General features: G+C 30.2%; 1 protein-coding gene and 1 pseudogene across 1 annotated transcript in view; both read left to right on the forward strand.

Moving 5' to 3' along the window:
• LOC149057377 (uncharacterized) overlaps window positions 1–16,056 on the forward strand; it is a 133,237-nt pseudogene that overhangs the window by 48,010 nt on the left and 69,171 nt on the right.
• Optix (optix) overlaps window positions 4,175–16,056 on the forward strand; it is a 52,478-nt gene continuing 40,596 nt past the window's right edge. Inside the window, exon 1 of the mRNA XM_089223988.1 lies at window positions 4,175–5,567. Within this exon, the coding sequence (XP_089080114.1) occupies window positions 4,864–5,567 (704 nt within the window). The 5' untranslated portion in view covers window positions 4,175–4,863. The remainder of the gene's footprint in view (window positions 5,568–16,056) is intronic.

The raw sequence follows: 16,056 nt of genomic DNA on the forward strand, positions 1-16,056 counted from the left end.
ATTGATACTCTGCAGCTATAAATAATAGAAATAACATTTATTTTGTTGTAGACTAGCTGTAATTAGGTATAAATAAGAAACACATATCGTACATTTTGATGGCCACAGCACGGTTACAGAGACAGATGTCGATACAATAAACCAATACCGGCAATACCCAGAATACCCTGCACTAGTAGATACAATAAATTTGTACCAAAAATAAGTACATAATATAACATATTACATCTTTTAGGCTGCATAATAAAATATTAAATGAGTTCATCGTTGCAACAATATAGTAGGTAAGGTACTAAGGTGGTAGGTAGATATATGTATAGATACTAAATTATGAGACAGAAACTATAATATAATATATTTCAAACACTATAATGCTATATTATGTTGCTCACAATATGGAAATAATAATATAGTAATAAGATTTTTGTAGTTTTTAATTTTTATATATATTATGTTATATAAACGTCGAAAAAATACTATAGTTTATCAATTATTATTTAATAATTTAATTTGTTAATTTTAAAATTTAAAAAATATATTCCAAAGAATTCCTTGGAATTAAACAAGCTATGAATACCGGAGTTAGTGTCACGACTTACGACGTTGTATACTTGTATATATAGACTCTTATCGCATGCACGGCGTGTTATAAAACGCCTAAAATTGAAATCATTTCATATAAAAACGTCGTAAACTAGAAAAAATTCTCCCACGTATTTTAAGAAATATTATTAGATAAAAGATAAAACAAGTATAAAAATAGGATTCAGAACAATCAGAACATGCATGTTTTTATTTTTTAGTACTGAAAATAAAATAAAAATTCTTTTGAATAAATTCAAAATAGTCTATTTGTGAATCTGCAGATTATAAGAACAATATTGATGATAAAAAGATTTATCTAAAATTAAATATTTTTGAGTTTAATTAATTTGGAACGTATAACTTTTTAAAAAATATGATTTTTGAAAATTTGGTCACATGATTATGTTTATTAAATTATTTAGTTATCATATAGACATATTATAGTATTAACAATTTTTGACATAATATGTTTAATAAGCATATTTTTTTTATAAGGTCTTTCTACAGTTACACCCTGTATGGCTGCATTATATTATATATAAAAATGCTCTGATGGGGGGAGCATTTTAGGGGTTGGCTTTATTTTTGCCCCATTGAATAATTATGTATAACTGCCACTGCATGATTTATTGTGTTATAAATTATAACTTATAATATATATATATTGATTGTTTTGGTTTTTCAAATTAATTAGGAATTATAGTATTACTCCAACTTAACATAAATTTAGCCAATAATAATAATCTATGGCACTTCAGGTGCTATATAGCTGTTTGAAATAGTTTTAGTATAGGATTATTTTATCTTGTCACTTAAATATAACAAATATTTTGGTGAGTGTCAATAAACTGTAGAGAGGACCTGGGCTCCTTATGCCCCCTCAAAAGATGCCCTTTTTATTGTATAGGTGCAGTTGGGTGTCCTGCAAATTTTGTTGATCTTATATATTGGTAAAAAAATTTCACCACCCATACATTTAGGTATATGTAGCAAATGTGTCACCATGCCAAACAATTCGACATTTTAAACGGCTATTATTTTTAAAATGTTGACAGATAGTGGAATAGAATGATATTATATTATTATGCAAAGATGTTCTTAGTTTAGCTGCCTATACGTATAGATAGCGCGCCGCGATCGATTTCGTAAACTAATTCCCATGCTGCCATGTATATTTGGCGTAGGCATGAAGATATTAGGTATATACGCGTATAATATAATAATATATTAATATTGATTTATGAATTAACTACTTAAATTGTGCTTTAGTCTGCTTATAAAATAAAGAATTTCAACAGTTAGGTATACAACACAGGTTTGCCTCGCCTATCAAACGTATACGTATAATCTATAGATTATGTTATAGGAATAATATAGCCTGGAGCGCATACCTATTAATTATTATAAGTTATAAGTTACATAAGGCACCGGGCTGCACAGTGGCATGCCCAGAGAGGAGTTTAGGGGTTATATCATCCTTATTATCCAATAAATCTATATACATTTATGTTTTTTAATATTATGTAATACATCAGATATAATTATGCATATTATTATATACAAACACGACATACCAAACGTGCGTACATATATATATGCTGTATACCTATAGTTACAATTTACATGTTTATACACACTATATATACACGTTTGATATAATGTTCAAATATCATATATAATTATAGAACAAGGGTGGCGAACCTTTTTTGGGTGCCAAATTTTTTAAATCAAGGATTTGATAATTTTTCGTGTGCCCAAGTTTGTAAACACTATAAATAGATCATAATAAATAAAGTGATAATATAATTATTATAGTAACATAATCAAATATAAGAATATTATAACTTTTAAAATGTTGAATTTTTTTGAATTTTTTATAAGCAAAATTTAAGAATGCATAATTTTTTACAATTTTAATTCATCGCTCTTGCGATTGAAATTTGACAAACGTACCACTTTTGGCTTCATGCGCGTGCCTTGCATGATGCGCGTTCGCCACCCCTGCTATATAGAGTATTACGGTAATCTATATCTAGGTAACCTTCCTATTATATGTATATGTATTATATATGATGGTTTTTACTTCTTATAAACGCAGATAAATGTATACCTATACCTATATTGGTTTATCGGTTTATGTATATATTTCTTTAAATTATATATAGATGCGTACATATTGTTCATCTATATTATGTATAGCCTGCAATATATATAGGTATATATCACACGATCTTTATAATATGTATTGGGTCGTGTGATCCCACGTCAATATACCTATATAGGTAAGTCCGCCGCCCGCGAATTGTTCCATTCATCACCATTCACCCATGCACTGCGTGGCAATAACTGCATGCAGTGCAGCTGTATTTCTGCAACAGCATATATATTATTAGGTATATATATACTAATGTCTAATATACTTATAATACTTAATATAGTTAATAAGGTACCTACCTATTGGTTATTAATACCTATTAAACATCAGAAAGCTCGAGTTAACCAGTTACTATAGTTAAACATAATATATATATAGGTATCTACATTATACTTTAATGGCCGAAGTATATAATTATATACTTTATGAGAATGATGAACGAGCTGTATGTATTATTACCTATATATATACCTATATTATACCTATATATATATATATATACAGACACAATTTATCTATATACTCTATAACTATACAGGATAAGTAGGTGCATACACTTGTACCTATAAAAATATTATATTATATAATACATATATATCCACTTATATATTGAATGGTGTATATGATTTATACTGCAGTAGGTAGGTACCTGCTGCAGATTGAATAATATTATATAGAGATTGGATAATTATTTCATTTTGATGTATATAACTAATATAATGTCATATTTGTTCATGATTACGTAAGTTGTAGGTAGTTACTAGGTACATACCTACATAATTATAATAGACATATATTATAGTTCTATAGGCATCACTAGCCACTAGGTGCATACACGAGGCATCGTATTGTGTATAGGTATTGTAGTATTAAGTATTATAATACTTATATATACAGAAATAATATAATAAAAATGAAACATATTATTATGTTATAATTGACGTCTGGTTGTTGGCGTTGCGCGTGTGCGCTTCGTCGCGACGGCCGAACCAAACGTTGATGACGGCCACGGCCGTGGTGGATATAATATAATATAGGTGTGGTTGAGCGCTACCGAACACCGTTTTTGTTTGTGGAAATCCCCTCCCGAGTGTATCAATCACTGCGCCGAGCCGTTCGCCGCCGCTGTAACCTATACGGGGCTGTACGGGATACGCCCGCGCCGGATTGGCCGTGGCCATGGCGACGGGCGGCTAATCATGGGCGGGGCGATGGTGTTGCGCAGAGTGCGAGCGGGCGGGCGGGTCGTCTGCGACAACGCCGAAGGGTGAGAGCGGAACGGAGAGTTTGAGCCGGAACGGGATCTCAAGCGGAAGCGGGAGCAAGAGGAGGCGTCGCCGCCGCTGCAGGAAAGTGGTGGGGGGCCGGCGGGCGGGCGAAACCGCTCTCTTTCACTTACTCGCTCTCTCTTTCTGCTGCCGTTGCCGCCGCCACCGCCGCGCACCAGTAGTATTCGGCCGGTCAACGATATTCCGATGATCTGACGCAAACGATATCCCCCCGAACCGACGACACACGCGCGCGCACGCATCCACGCATACGCACGCACACACGTATCGTTTCGTATCGTATCATACACACCGCCGCTCGGCCGTATACAGTCTACACGTACGCCGCCGCGACGACCGCACTACGTCCGTCGTAGTAGGTATAATACGCCTAATACGGTCACCAATATCATATTATATACCTACCCGTGCACACATATTATAATATTGTATACATAGTTCGTCGTCGTATAGTATTAATAATATTTATCGCAAATATTACACTGTTATTATATTGTGGTCGTTCAAATCTCTACGCGTACGTTCCGATCGTTTTTAACCGTGTACACCCGCGATTCATCCGAAGTACATGATACTATATTAAGTTGTAGTACCAATTATCCGTTGATATAGTGTATACCTACGTTTCCTTCGTTCTTGTCGCGGACTCTGAAAATCCTGCGTTGGCGACGATCGTCGAATAATAATACTTTGTTTAACGCATAATATTAGTATTTTACACACCAATTATTAGTTTACCGGCGCCGCTCATCGTGCTGCAGCAGCTGCAATTGCACTGCGACATCCGCGCGTATATTCTGTTGTTTCCGTGGCTGGCGCGTGGCATGTAGAGCGATGGCACTGGGCATATCTTCGACGCCCACCGACTCGTCGTCGGGCCGGGGATCGCCAGTGAGCCCGATCAGCAGCCCGGTGACGCCGCTGGCCACGCGGCTCGCGCCCATGCCGCCAATGGTTCCCAATCCCATGTTCGGGCTGCCCATGCTCAACTTCAGCGTGTCGCAGGTGGCCAGCGTGTGCGAGACGCTCGAGGAGAGTGGTGACATCGAGAGGCTGGCCCGGTTCCTGTGGTCACTGCCCGTCGCCCACCCCAACATTGTCGAGCTGAACAAGAGCGAAGCCGTCCTCCGAGCCCGGGCCATTGTGTCGTTCCACAGCGGCAACTACCGTGACATGTACACCATACTGGAACACCACAAGTTTACCAAGGACTCGCACGGGAAGCTGCAGGCCATGTGGCTGGAAGCCCACTACCAGGAGGCCGAGAAGCTCCGTGGCCGGCCGCTGGGCCCGGTCGACAAGTACCGCGTCCGCAAGAAGTTCCCGTTGCCCCGGACCATATGGGACGGCGAGCAGAAGACACACTGCTTCAAGGAGCGCACCAGGAGCCTGCTCCGTGAATGGTACCTCCAGGACCCGTACCCCAATCCTACCAAGAAGAAGGAGCTGGCCCAGGCCACTGGACTGACGCCCACGCAGGTGGGCAATTGGTTCAAAAACCGCAGACAACGTGATAGAGCGGCAGCGGCCAAAAACAGGTAAGCTAGCCCTTTATTTTTCGTGCTTATATAATACATATAGGTATATATTATATATAAACTGCTGCTACTATATAACACCGTGAGTTGGATGATAAATTTCACTAAATTCTAACTATATAAAATTAGGTATATCATATATGTAGGTAGATACTATATTATATATATACATTATACGTGGAAAATTATAAAAATCTATTTCCTATTATATAAATTGAATATACACTATAATATTATAGAGGTATAGTGTATAACTTATATATATAATATATTTATTAACTAAATATACTACATACCCTGGGTACCTATATACCTATGCAAATTGCAAATAAAAATGAATTTTCATACAATTAAAACAAAACTTAAAAGTTTGTAAATGCTCAAATCTATATGGTACTCATAAAGTACAACAATGCTAATAATTAAAAAATATATATATAAACTGCATTTAATTATTGAATCACAATGTTCTGAGAATCTTATCCGTTAAATTATTAAATTGTTGTTTTTTCCTTTAATAATGCCTTTAATATTTTATCAAACATTTAAAACCCGAATTTAAAAATAAATTTTAGATCAAACAGAACAGCTATATAGGTATTAAAAAATATTATGATAAACATATTTGGATTAATTTATTTCGTATCAAATACAATCGATTTTTACTATTAAATGATGGTATTATTGTGTAATATTGTTTTATACTTTAAAATTATATGATATATATAGTTATTTCAATTTTAAAATAATATATTTTTTAACAGTTAATTTATACTTATTTATATACTATAAATAAAGATGTGCTACCTATATATATTGTTAAAAAATTTGTTGTCGAATATAAACCATAATGATATACTATCTAAATATTATATTATGACGTATGAATATAATAAAATGACAAACTTTTTCACGATACTTTGGTATATCGTCTATATCGTAAGATCATACCAATATATGCATCTATTTATAATACCTATTGCATATTTTGCATATACAGCTATTGCCTATCACACAAATAATAATTAAACACATTATAAGTTGAATATTATATTATAGTATTTAAGTAACATAATACCTTATACCTATTTTTTGCGATTTTTGTAGAGTTTAAATTTAGATATTCACAACATGTAATATTGAATATTTATATCTGCAGTTTTATAATATTTGAGTACTATATGTATATTAATATAGGCACCGTCCGTCTCTTATTATTATAAGGTAACCCGTTCCATATAATATACTCATGTGTATATGTATATTATGTTTACTATTCATTGTATATTTACATTCTATACGACAGTCGCGTTAAGGTTGACCAAACGTAAAATAATAAGAAAAATAAACTGGTTTTTATTTTTATGAACGAATGCAATGTTTTTTTTTTAAGAATGAATGCGGCCGTGGCAGGTGGTACATTCGATATAATAGGATATGATAGATTTATTACGAGATTTTATATAGTACAATCAGAATACTCGTGGTATACTCAGGGATCAAATGTGTACCTATATATATATATATATAGTTTTCTACTATATTCTCGGTTATCAATCGAATAAATTTTTATATATTAACGTAACGGTGCAGTAATGCTTATGTCACCACTCGCCATCAGTCGTCAAATATATATAGGTAAAGGGTAAAGCGAGGGTATATTATATTTATTATATAGTTATATTATAGACATATTTATTTTTATTATATAAAACTATTTATTATATAGGTACCTACGATAATAATAATAATAGGCACTTAAAACTGTACCTATTATTAATAACAAATTATACAGTCATAATCAGGGCTCGGATTTTATAGCACTAAAAATAACTGAGATATGGGCTTGAATAGGTATTTTACATTAAAAATCTTTAAGTAAACGCTACAATATGCCCTATAAAGACCCGGAAAATATTAAAAATGAAAATTTATTTTGTTCACAATTAAAAAAAAAAACTATGTACAAACATTCAAATATTCTGGGTTAAAATATATAAGTACGACCGTAACAACCAAAAAGGAATCATAATCATTTATAGTTCGATAGGTAATTTCACCAAACTACTTTAAAGTATATAATATTGGTAAATAAAAATGTGGGTATGTACTATTTTTACTATGGATTCAAATAAAATAAAATAAAAATAAATGACTATTTTTTTTATATTTTTCATGCCAGTAAATAGATTCTTAAAAAATGAAATACCAAAATAAAACGTTATATTATGTATATTAGGCATCAAAAAATAGGGCCAAAACTTGAGAATAGCACTAAAAATCTAAAATAATTCAAATATTAAATAAATAGCTTAAAATAATTTCACATTTGAAATCCCTAATGCATAACACAGATTTATAGATCACTCTGTTCACGCTATTTCTTTCTGTACCCTGTAATAATTAGCAAATGTTATAAAATCCGAACCCCGGTAATAATAATAAAAATATAGGTACCAACCTATCTATATTTGACTACATTTTTTTCGGTGGAGAATATTTTTAATTTGAGTGGGGTTGATATTCCTATTTTACAATAAATACCTAAGTAACATTTATTTTATTTAAGATATTTAATTTTTGATTTATAAGAAATATTTGTTATCAAGTTTAAAATGAAATGTTTAAAAAATATTGTGGGAAGCACAGGCTCATATATATGTTTCCTATACCATCCCCCAAATACGCTATATATAATTCTTCAATAGTCTTCCATAACATATATAATGCATGATCAAAAAGTAAATTAAAAATATTATGTTAATCAATACGATATTCATCCTATTAAATATGATTACGGACGGCATAATCAATGTTATATTATATGTACAAATTTTTTGTAACACAACTATATGTCTATATGCGAGTATACAATCTTAAATGAAAAAAATAAAAATTTTTCGCACCTATTGTACTCATATACTTTATACTTACAGTCAATATAAATGAATAATTGACATGACGTTTTTGTTAATCTATAGCTATACATCACCTGCAATCGTCTAATTAGACACCATGCGGTTTTTTTTGTTAAATTTTAACCTATTCCACGTAGATCAACGTCTAGAATCTTTCTCTTATGCGATATGCTTAATATGCAGTATATACCTATATAACATTTAACAATGTAACTATATACTAATATACTATACAATCAGTAATTAATACTAAAATAAGTATAATATTATATTGTATGATAACCACAGTCCACACACACAATACACATTACACCCGAAGTGTTGATGTGTCACAACTTCCAAATCACCAAATATACCTACGTAGGTATGTATATTATATTACCTATGTATTAATTATTTCTTAAATCTCAATTCATTATATTACCGCATATATACATATAAATCGTGTGCGGTGTTTCACTATCGCGACTACTTAATTATTAATTCATATTGGTTTTATAATATTATACTATACGTACATTGCAATTAATAGGTACCACGCAATAATAATATTATGTATTACATAATCAAATCTTATGTATTGGAGGATTGAGCGCTTGACATGTTCAAATTATACGAGTATCGAACCCGTTTCGCGCTCTGACCGAAAATAAGCGCTTTCCTTAATTGATATACACAAAAACCTTACATGAATTTAGTTAGGTATTATATCTAACTATACTAACATAATTATACATCTTATTATCTTTCATACCTAGCTACCATATTATTTTTATGGAACATTATTCAATGTGGAGTTTTATTTTGATATTATATTGTAGTTAATTATGTTATCGTTATATTATGATCATATATAACTAGTTTCAAAAGTATTAATATATTATGACTTAATTTATTGTAAAAAAAAAAAAGCGTTTGACGGGTACCGCTATTGATCTATATATTTATGCAACTGAAATTTTAATAATAATATATTATAACAGTATGATTTATAAATGGGAAAAGTTTTTAAAATTTAGATTTTTTTAAGTTGATCGTAATATTTATATTAATAGTAATCTCGATTGGCTGTATCTTCTCCGTGTATCACGCGCGGTCATATGAAATATAATATAAGTTGATTCAACCGGGTGAAGGGAACCTATTCTTATTATTCGATATACAGAGGAGTGTAGAAAACTGACGAGTGCATGCGGTCCATGTACACAGTTTACTTATCTTTAACATCACTCTATAATAAGTGTACCTATAATATATATTATAATACTCGCCTTTCTGTGGATATCAGACCGCCCATATATAAATAATAATATAGGTACGCAGTGACATACGTCGAGTTTCATTCAGATTATGTGTAGTATATCTAGGTATATATAATACATATTTAATAATTACAATAGTTTAGCAATAACGAATGAAATAAAATTAATTTTCCAACGACACGACAAAGTATAGTAAACACAATTTAAACTGTCGTCGTTTGGAGAAATTAAGATATGAAACTATGTAGGTTATAGAATATATTATGCATACCTAGGTATATCTAGCCCATATAATAGGTATCTGGTTAAATTTTTAGATGTATAATACGTAAACAATAGGGACTACCGTTTCGTTTTCCATTCCCGACGTTCGAAATATTTTGACATATATTTTAGTATAGATGGTATTATAGACAGGATATATAGGATTGCATTAATTATATAATATTATGTACATTATATTATATACGATTGAATCACGCTGAGTTACAAATGTTATATTTATAATTTATATACTGTCGAACTATACACATCATCATTGTGATTCTGCAAGGTTGAAACAATGACATCACGTTTCTCGAGCGTATAATATAATATAGAATAATAATGATTGCGAATTGTTATTTCCGTTTCTTTTTTGCCCTAATATTTATATATATTTTAGAATTGTTTATCAAAACCACCAATAAAATATGTCATCTCGCCAGTCACCATAATACATGTATAATATATATTATAACGTTGATTTATATATAGATGTATATATATTTATGTATTAACTATAAAATATATATTCATAATATCGATGTATATCGTATTCTATTAAAATACACGTGTCGTTTAAAAATCGATGTATAAAGCTGCTGTCGTTAACGCTTGTATAATATTCTTATATAATGTATCTTTAGTTTTAATTGTCAAGCTGTAATAATTTTATATTGAGAGCTTTAAAAAAAAAAAAAAAAATATTCTTATATGCCTATATTGTAATAGGTATACCTGTAGATACCATACACACGATGGACAATTGGACGCGCAGGCATATATCTATAAATATTATATAATACACAACGCTCATTTGATTTACGACCGTCACGGTCTCAAATGACTTTAAATGCCCGCGCACGCGTGCACTCTTGTTATTTTATTGCAGTATATTGTATTTCTTCATTCATTTCAGATGTTAATAGACGCATTGGATATTGTGTTAATTATATTATATGTATAGATAGATACCTACCTATTATATTTTTGAGCTATAAATTACTAAATATATGTAATATGTTCACATATAGTTGAATATTATACGCATATAGATAGATATAATAATAGTAACTGAGATAAATCTGCAGGCTGCAGCACACAATATAAATATCTCTTCAGTGTCCTAGTTGTCCATATATTTATTCACATAGGTATATATTATATACTTAATATATTCATACTTTATATTATGTCTCATTTTTAAGCCCCACGAGTATAAAGCGCCAAATAATAATGTGTTTTTAATTTTAATTGTTGTATTCGTTTTAGAAGCGTTATATTATAATTTATAGGTACGTACTACGTATAGTAGGTATAACTATCTACCTATAGTACCTATATTTAAATATATTTACCATTTTTAATCCTTAAGACCGACTTGACAAAATATCTTGTAATAAAATAGCAAATTAGCAAATTGACATCTTAGATTATCTATAATTTTTACAATTTCATAGAAATATTTAGCTCACTGCAATAGTAGGTTTAAATACGATTAAAAAATTCACAACTGTTTTCGTATTTTGTGGATATACTATATAGTATAGCAGTAGGAAGTCGGTACACACTATTGAGAGGCATATCCAGGAATTTTTCGAATGGGGGTATGGGGGAGAGTCCAATTTTTTAAACAAAAAGTATAAAAAAAGTGATTTCATTAATAAAACAAAATATTTTAATTCATAAACTCTTTTAATTGGTGAAAGAAATAAGCTAGTATATAAGACCGTATAATATTAGAATTAAAAATTAACCATATATTATACAATTAATGGTTTGCACTTAAATTCTGTCAATCAAAAAGGGGGGGGGGGTTCAAACCCCATAATGGGTACGCCCTGATACTACATATTTAGATGACTGTTCCTATAATATTCACATTTATTATATATAATTGTCGTGTTTGAAATACACAATTCAAAACATCATAAAAGCTTTCTTCGAATGTATATTATTACCGTGCACACTTATATATAATAACGTGTATATTTACTATTTAGGTATGTATAAGTACATTGACGAGTGAGTTGTTTACCCACGTGAATTCGGGAGGAAAACTATATATGTATATACTATATCTATATACGCGCGCTGCAGTGATGTTAACCTCTTGCTCTCGCTGCAGTGTACCTATATCTAATATAATATTTTTGTTGACCTATGTTGTCTGTGTGTAATAATATTATAATAAACTATACAACATAGTATGTTATTATACTATGTTTGTGTGTGTAACGATGGACCCACACGGGCCACACTACGACAGAATACAAACAGAAGGCGGCTAAAAGAGGACACATTTTTGACGAATGACGACCGTGAGAATCATGTATACCACTTTTATATGTGCCAACGATGATGACATTCAATACCATATAATATATTATTATTATTAAGCGAGTGTGTGTGTCGTGTGTACATACGCCACCTTTTGTTTTATACATATATATATATATATAACATATATTATATTGTATATGAATAGTGTATACACCATGGCTCATCATATATATACGACGTGATGCCGCTGTGCAGCTACTGCCACCACCGTCGCTTTTGAACCTATATTGATTTCACGCGCGTATATAGAATGTATTTATTTGGACGATCGTCTTCTCTACACGTGATATAACAATAATAATAATAATAATAGGTTAGGTAGTTTGGGTAGAAAATTTGAAAAAATAAAATAAAACAGAAATAAATCCACCACGACTACTATAGCTACATTTATACCTATATAGTATATAATATAATATTAGATAGTATAATGTATAGATATAGATGATATATACGGAAGATGTGATACATTATATAAGTGCTATATGATATAGGATAATATGTTCGTATATTTCGGTATAATATACGATTGATGTAGGTACATAATACACTTATATATTAGTATAATATGATAACTAGAGTATGATATTGGTAATCTAATATAATCAAACCTAGTATAGTTATATAGAGTGAACCGGTTAAAATACCTACTTAATAGGTTAGGTTTAAGAATATCAAATGTTCTATGATAAAAGAATTACTTTGTAGTTTGTACCTATGTTTAAATAATATTAATGGTATCATATACATACGTGCCGTTATAATTCCTTTTATATAGGAATCCGTTAAATTCCTCGTTCATTTAATATCAAAAGGAAATCGTTTAATTCCTCGTTTCCATAAAAAAGAAACTCGTTCTTTTTCTCGTTCCTCTAAAAAAAGTTTTTGGTTCCTAGTTACTTTAGTTTACATTAATACTTTATAAAATTATTTTATTATGCTAAATATTTTTATTTTAAGTACATTCGTCAATTAATGTGTATAAAATATTATTTCAAATATATCTCAAATAATAGTACATAATATATATTATAGGTACTATACATTTACTCAAAACACTTCAATATATATAATAATTACGTCCCTATGCCTAAAAATAAGGAATTAATATTCACGTTCTTATTCCTTTGAAAAATAATGGAATTAATTACTTAATTCGTTCCTTATATAACAACACTTAATTACGTTCTGAAAATCTATAGTTGTGTATAGTGTACAAGTTCCTATATTATATATATTATATATATACCGTAAATACGTGTACTTTATATGTTGGTAATCCAAAAAAGCCGACACATATATAGCAATATAGGTGTGTAAAATTTAGGTGATGCAAACATAAACGCACGCTGTGAGTTACCCGATCTTATACAATATATATTATATAGATACGTAGTGTATATACCCTATAATTTTTGCCTAGGCTATTGTCCGTGCGCGCGCGCGTTATCACGACAGATCAAACGGTGGCAGAGCTGCAGTAGCAGCTGCCCCCGGGTGTCAAATTCTGCGACCATTATCAAAAATAACACGTGAACGCGTATATTCATATTATATGTTACATTATGTACATACTTATTTTACTATGTGTATTGTATATATATATAGGTATATAGTATCTACATAATAATAATAATAGGTACGAATAATATACGTATAATCCAGACACACACATACACTATAGGTATACATAATATTATATATACTCAATATGTATATTATATATATATATATATATATATATAGGTACCCTCTCGCTTACATTGACATGCGGTATACATGTGTGTATGTAACGGCGTGCCTAGTTCACAATAATATCATGTATATAATGCATTTAGAAAAAATTTCGATCAGAAAATGCGATTAGATCAAAAATAACAATTTAATATATTGTGTATGGGTATATGACGTACAATATATAATTATATATATATATATATTATTTACCCTAACGTGTAACTTTATATTATATATATTAACCCTTTTATAATGTCATTGATATTATGTTATGTGCCCATAGGTATTAAAACATTATTATTCATTGTTATATTATATTATATTATACACAGAATATGCAATTCGAAAATTATACTGCAGTTAAACCTTAAATGCCTTGAAACGCCTAGTTCCTATTGACTAAATCATTACGAAATTTTATAGTACCTACCTATATTTTATATAGCTAAATTATTGCAGCCAACACGATAATTATACTTACATAATACTTCCAATAAATAAAATGAACGCAGTAAAAATCGTTTGTTGTCGAACAAGTTTCATTATGCACTTATAATACTTATGTCTATATTCTTATATGGACATAGGTTTATACAGTATATTATGTATAAACTCAATTTAGATTAATATTGTTATTGTTTTGTATGTCTTGCTTCATTCAGATAAAGTAAAAATGAAATTCAATGAAAATATTTTATCTTCATCGCTGTATAATAAGTAAAATGTATCTGGAATTTGGAAATAAATTTATTAAGGTAAGGAATAAAGAAACATGTAATAGTTTAAAGTAATTTGTGTTTTATTTATTTGAGCCTGATGAAAATACAATTAAAATAGATTGTATAAGCAAAAGTGTAAACCCTGAAAACTTTAAAATATATATTAGTTCATTTTTAAAAAACCCGTTAGAATATTCGATTTTGCATATTTGTCATAATTTAATAAATATTTATAATATGTAGGATTAAGCACGAATATATGCAGATGACGAGTTAAAACAGTAAAGTAATTAATATATAATATAATAAGAATTTTAAAATAAAACAATGGTAAACCTTATGATATAATATCATATTTAATACCATTTGCAAGTTACACGGGTAGACTTCACTAAATCTTATTTAAATATTGATGCTAAATATATAATTCTAACACTTGCAGATCTCCACGTCGTTAGCGTATTATTAATGTTGGCAACAACAGCTAATATATATATATATATATATATATATATATATATATATATATACGTATATTATATATAGTTAAATAATAATAATAATAATACGCACTGTATAAAATTAAATTGTATTATGTATTAAAGTCGTCTCGTTGCGGCAGCAAAAGGGAAACGCGCCCTATTTTATGAATAATAAAAAAAACCATAACACGTTTAAAACCCTTTTCCGTCTGTCCAGTTTGGACAAAGTATAGTTTGACATATAAAAATTTAAAATATACTTCATTTGTTCAACCACTTTGCACGTATAATAAATATAATTTATGTGGTCCGTGCTTTTATACCTATATACTATAATACGTATCGATGTCTCTGAGACTTAGAGCGGCGCGTGGTGTATATCTATATACACCTATTTAATCTGTACCGGAGTATAATATTACACAGAAATCTACATAAACTTGTTTATTCATTAATATATGCGCATTATTACTTGCGTATAGTTGCTTATACCTATGTGCCGTTCCAGCACAAAAATCAAAAATATGAAAACATGCTTCAGAGAAATCGTATGATTTGAATTGCTTTGGGTTAATTATTATAAAATAAAATATATCATAATATCTTTATGCTAATGATATACGAATATGATCCCGGTCGTCGTAATACAATATGCGGCTACCTCCGCTGTAATATTACTACATGCAACGAATTTAGTCTTAACGTTATAGTGTTATATGTTATATTATCTATTATATAGATAATGCTATTAATGCTATTATATGTTG

Source organism: Diuraphis noxia, unplaced genomic scaffold (assembly GCF_037042655.1).
Source record: "Diuraphis noxia isolate RWA-SAM2 unplaced genomic scaffold, SU_Dnox_SAM2 contig0003, whole genome shotgun sequence".
Taxonomy (NCBI): domain Eukaryota; kingdom Metazoa; phylum Arthropoda; class Insecta; order Hemiptera; family Aphididae; genus Diuraphis; species Diuraphis noxia.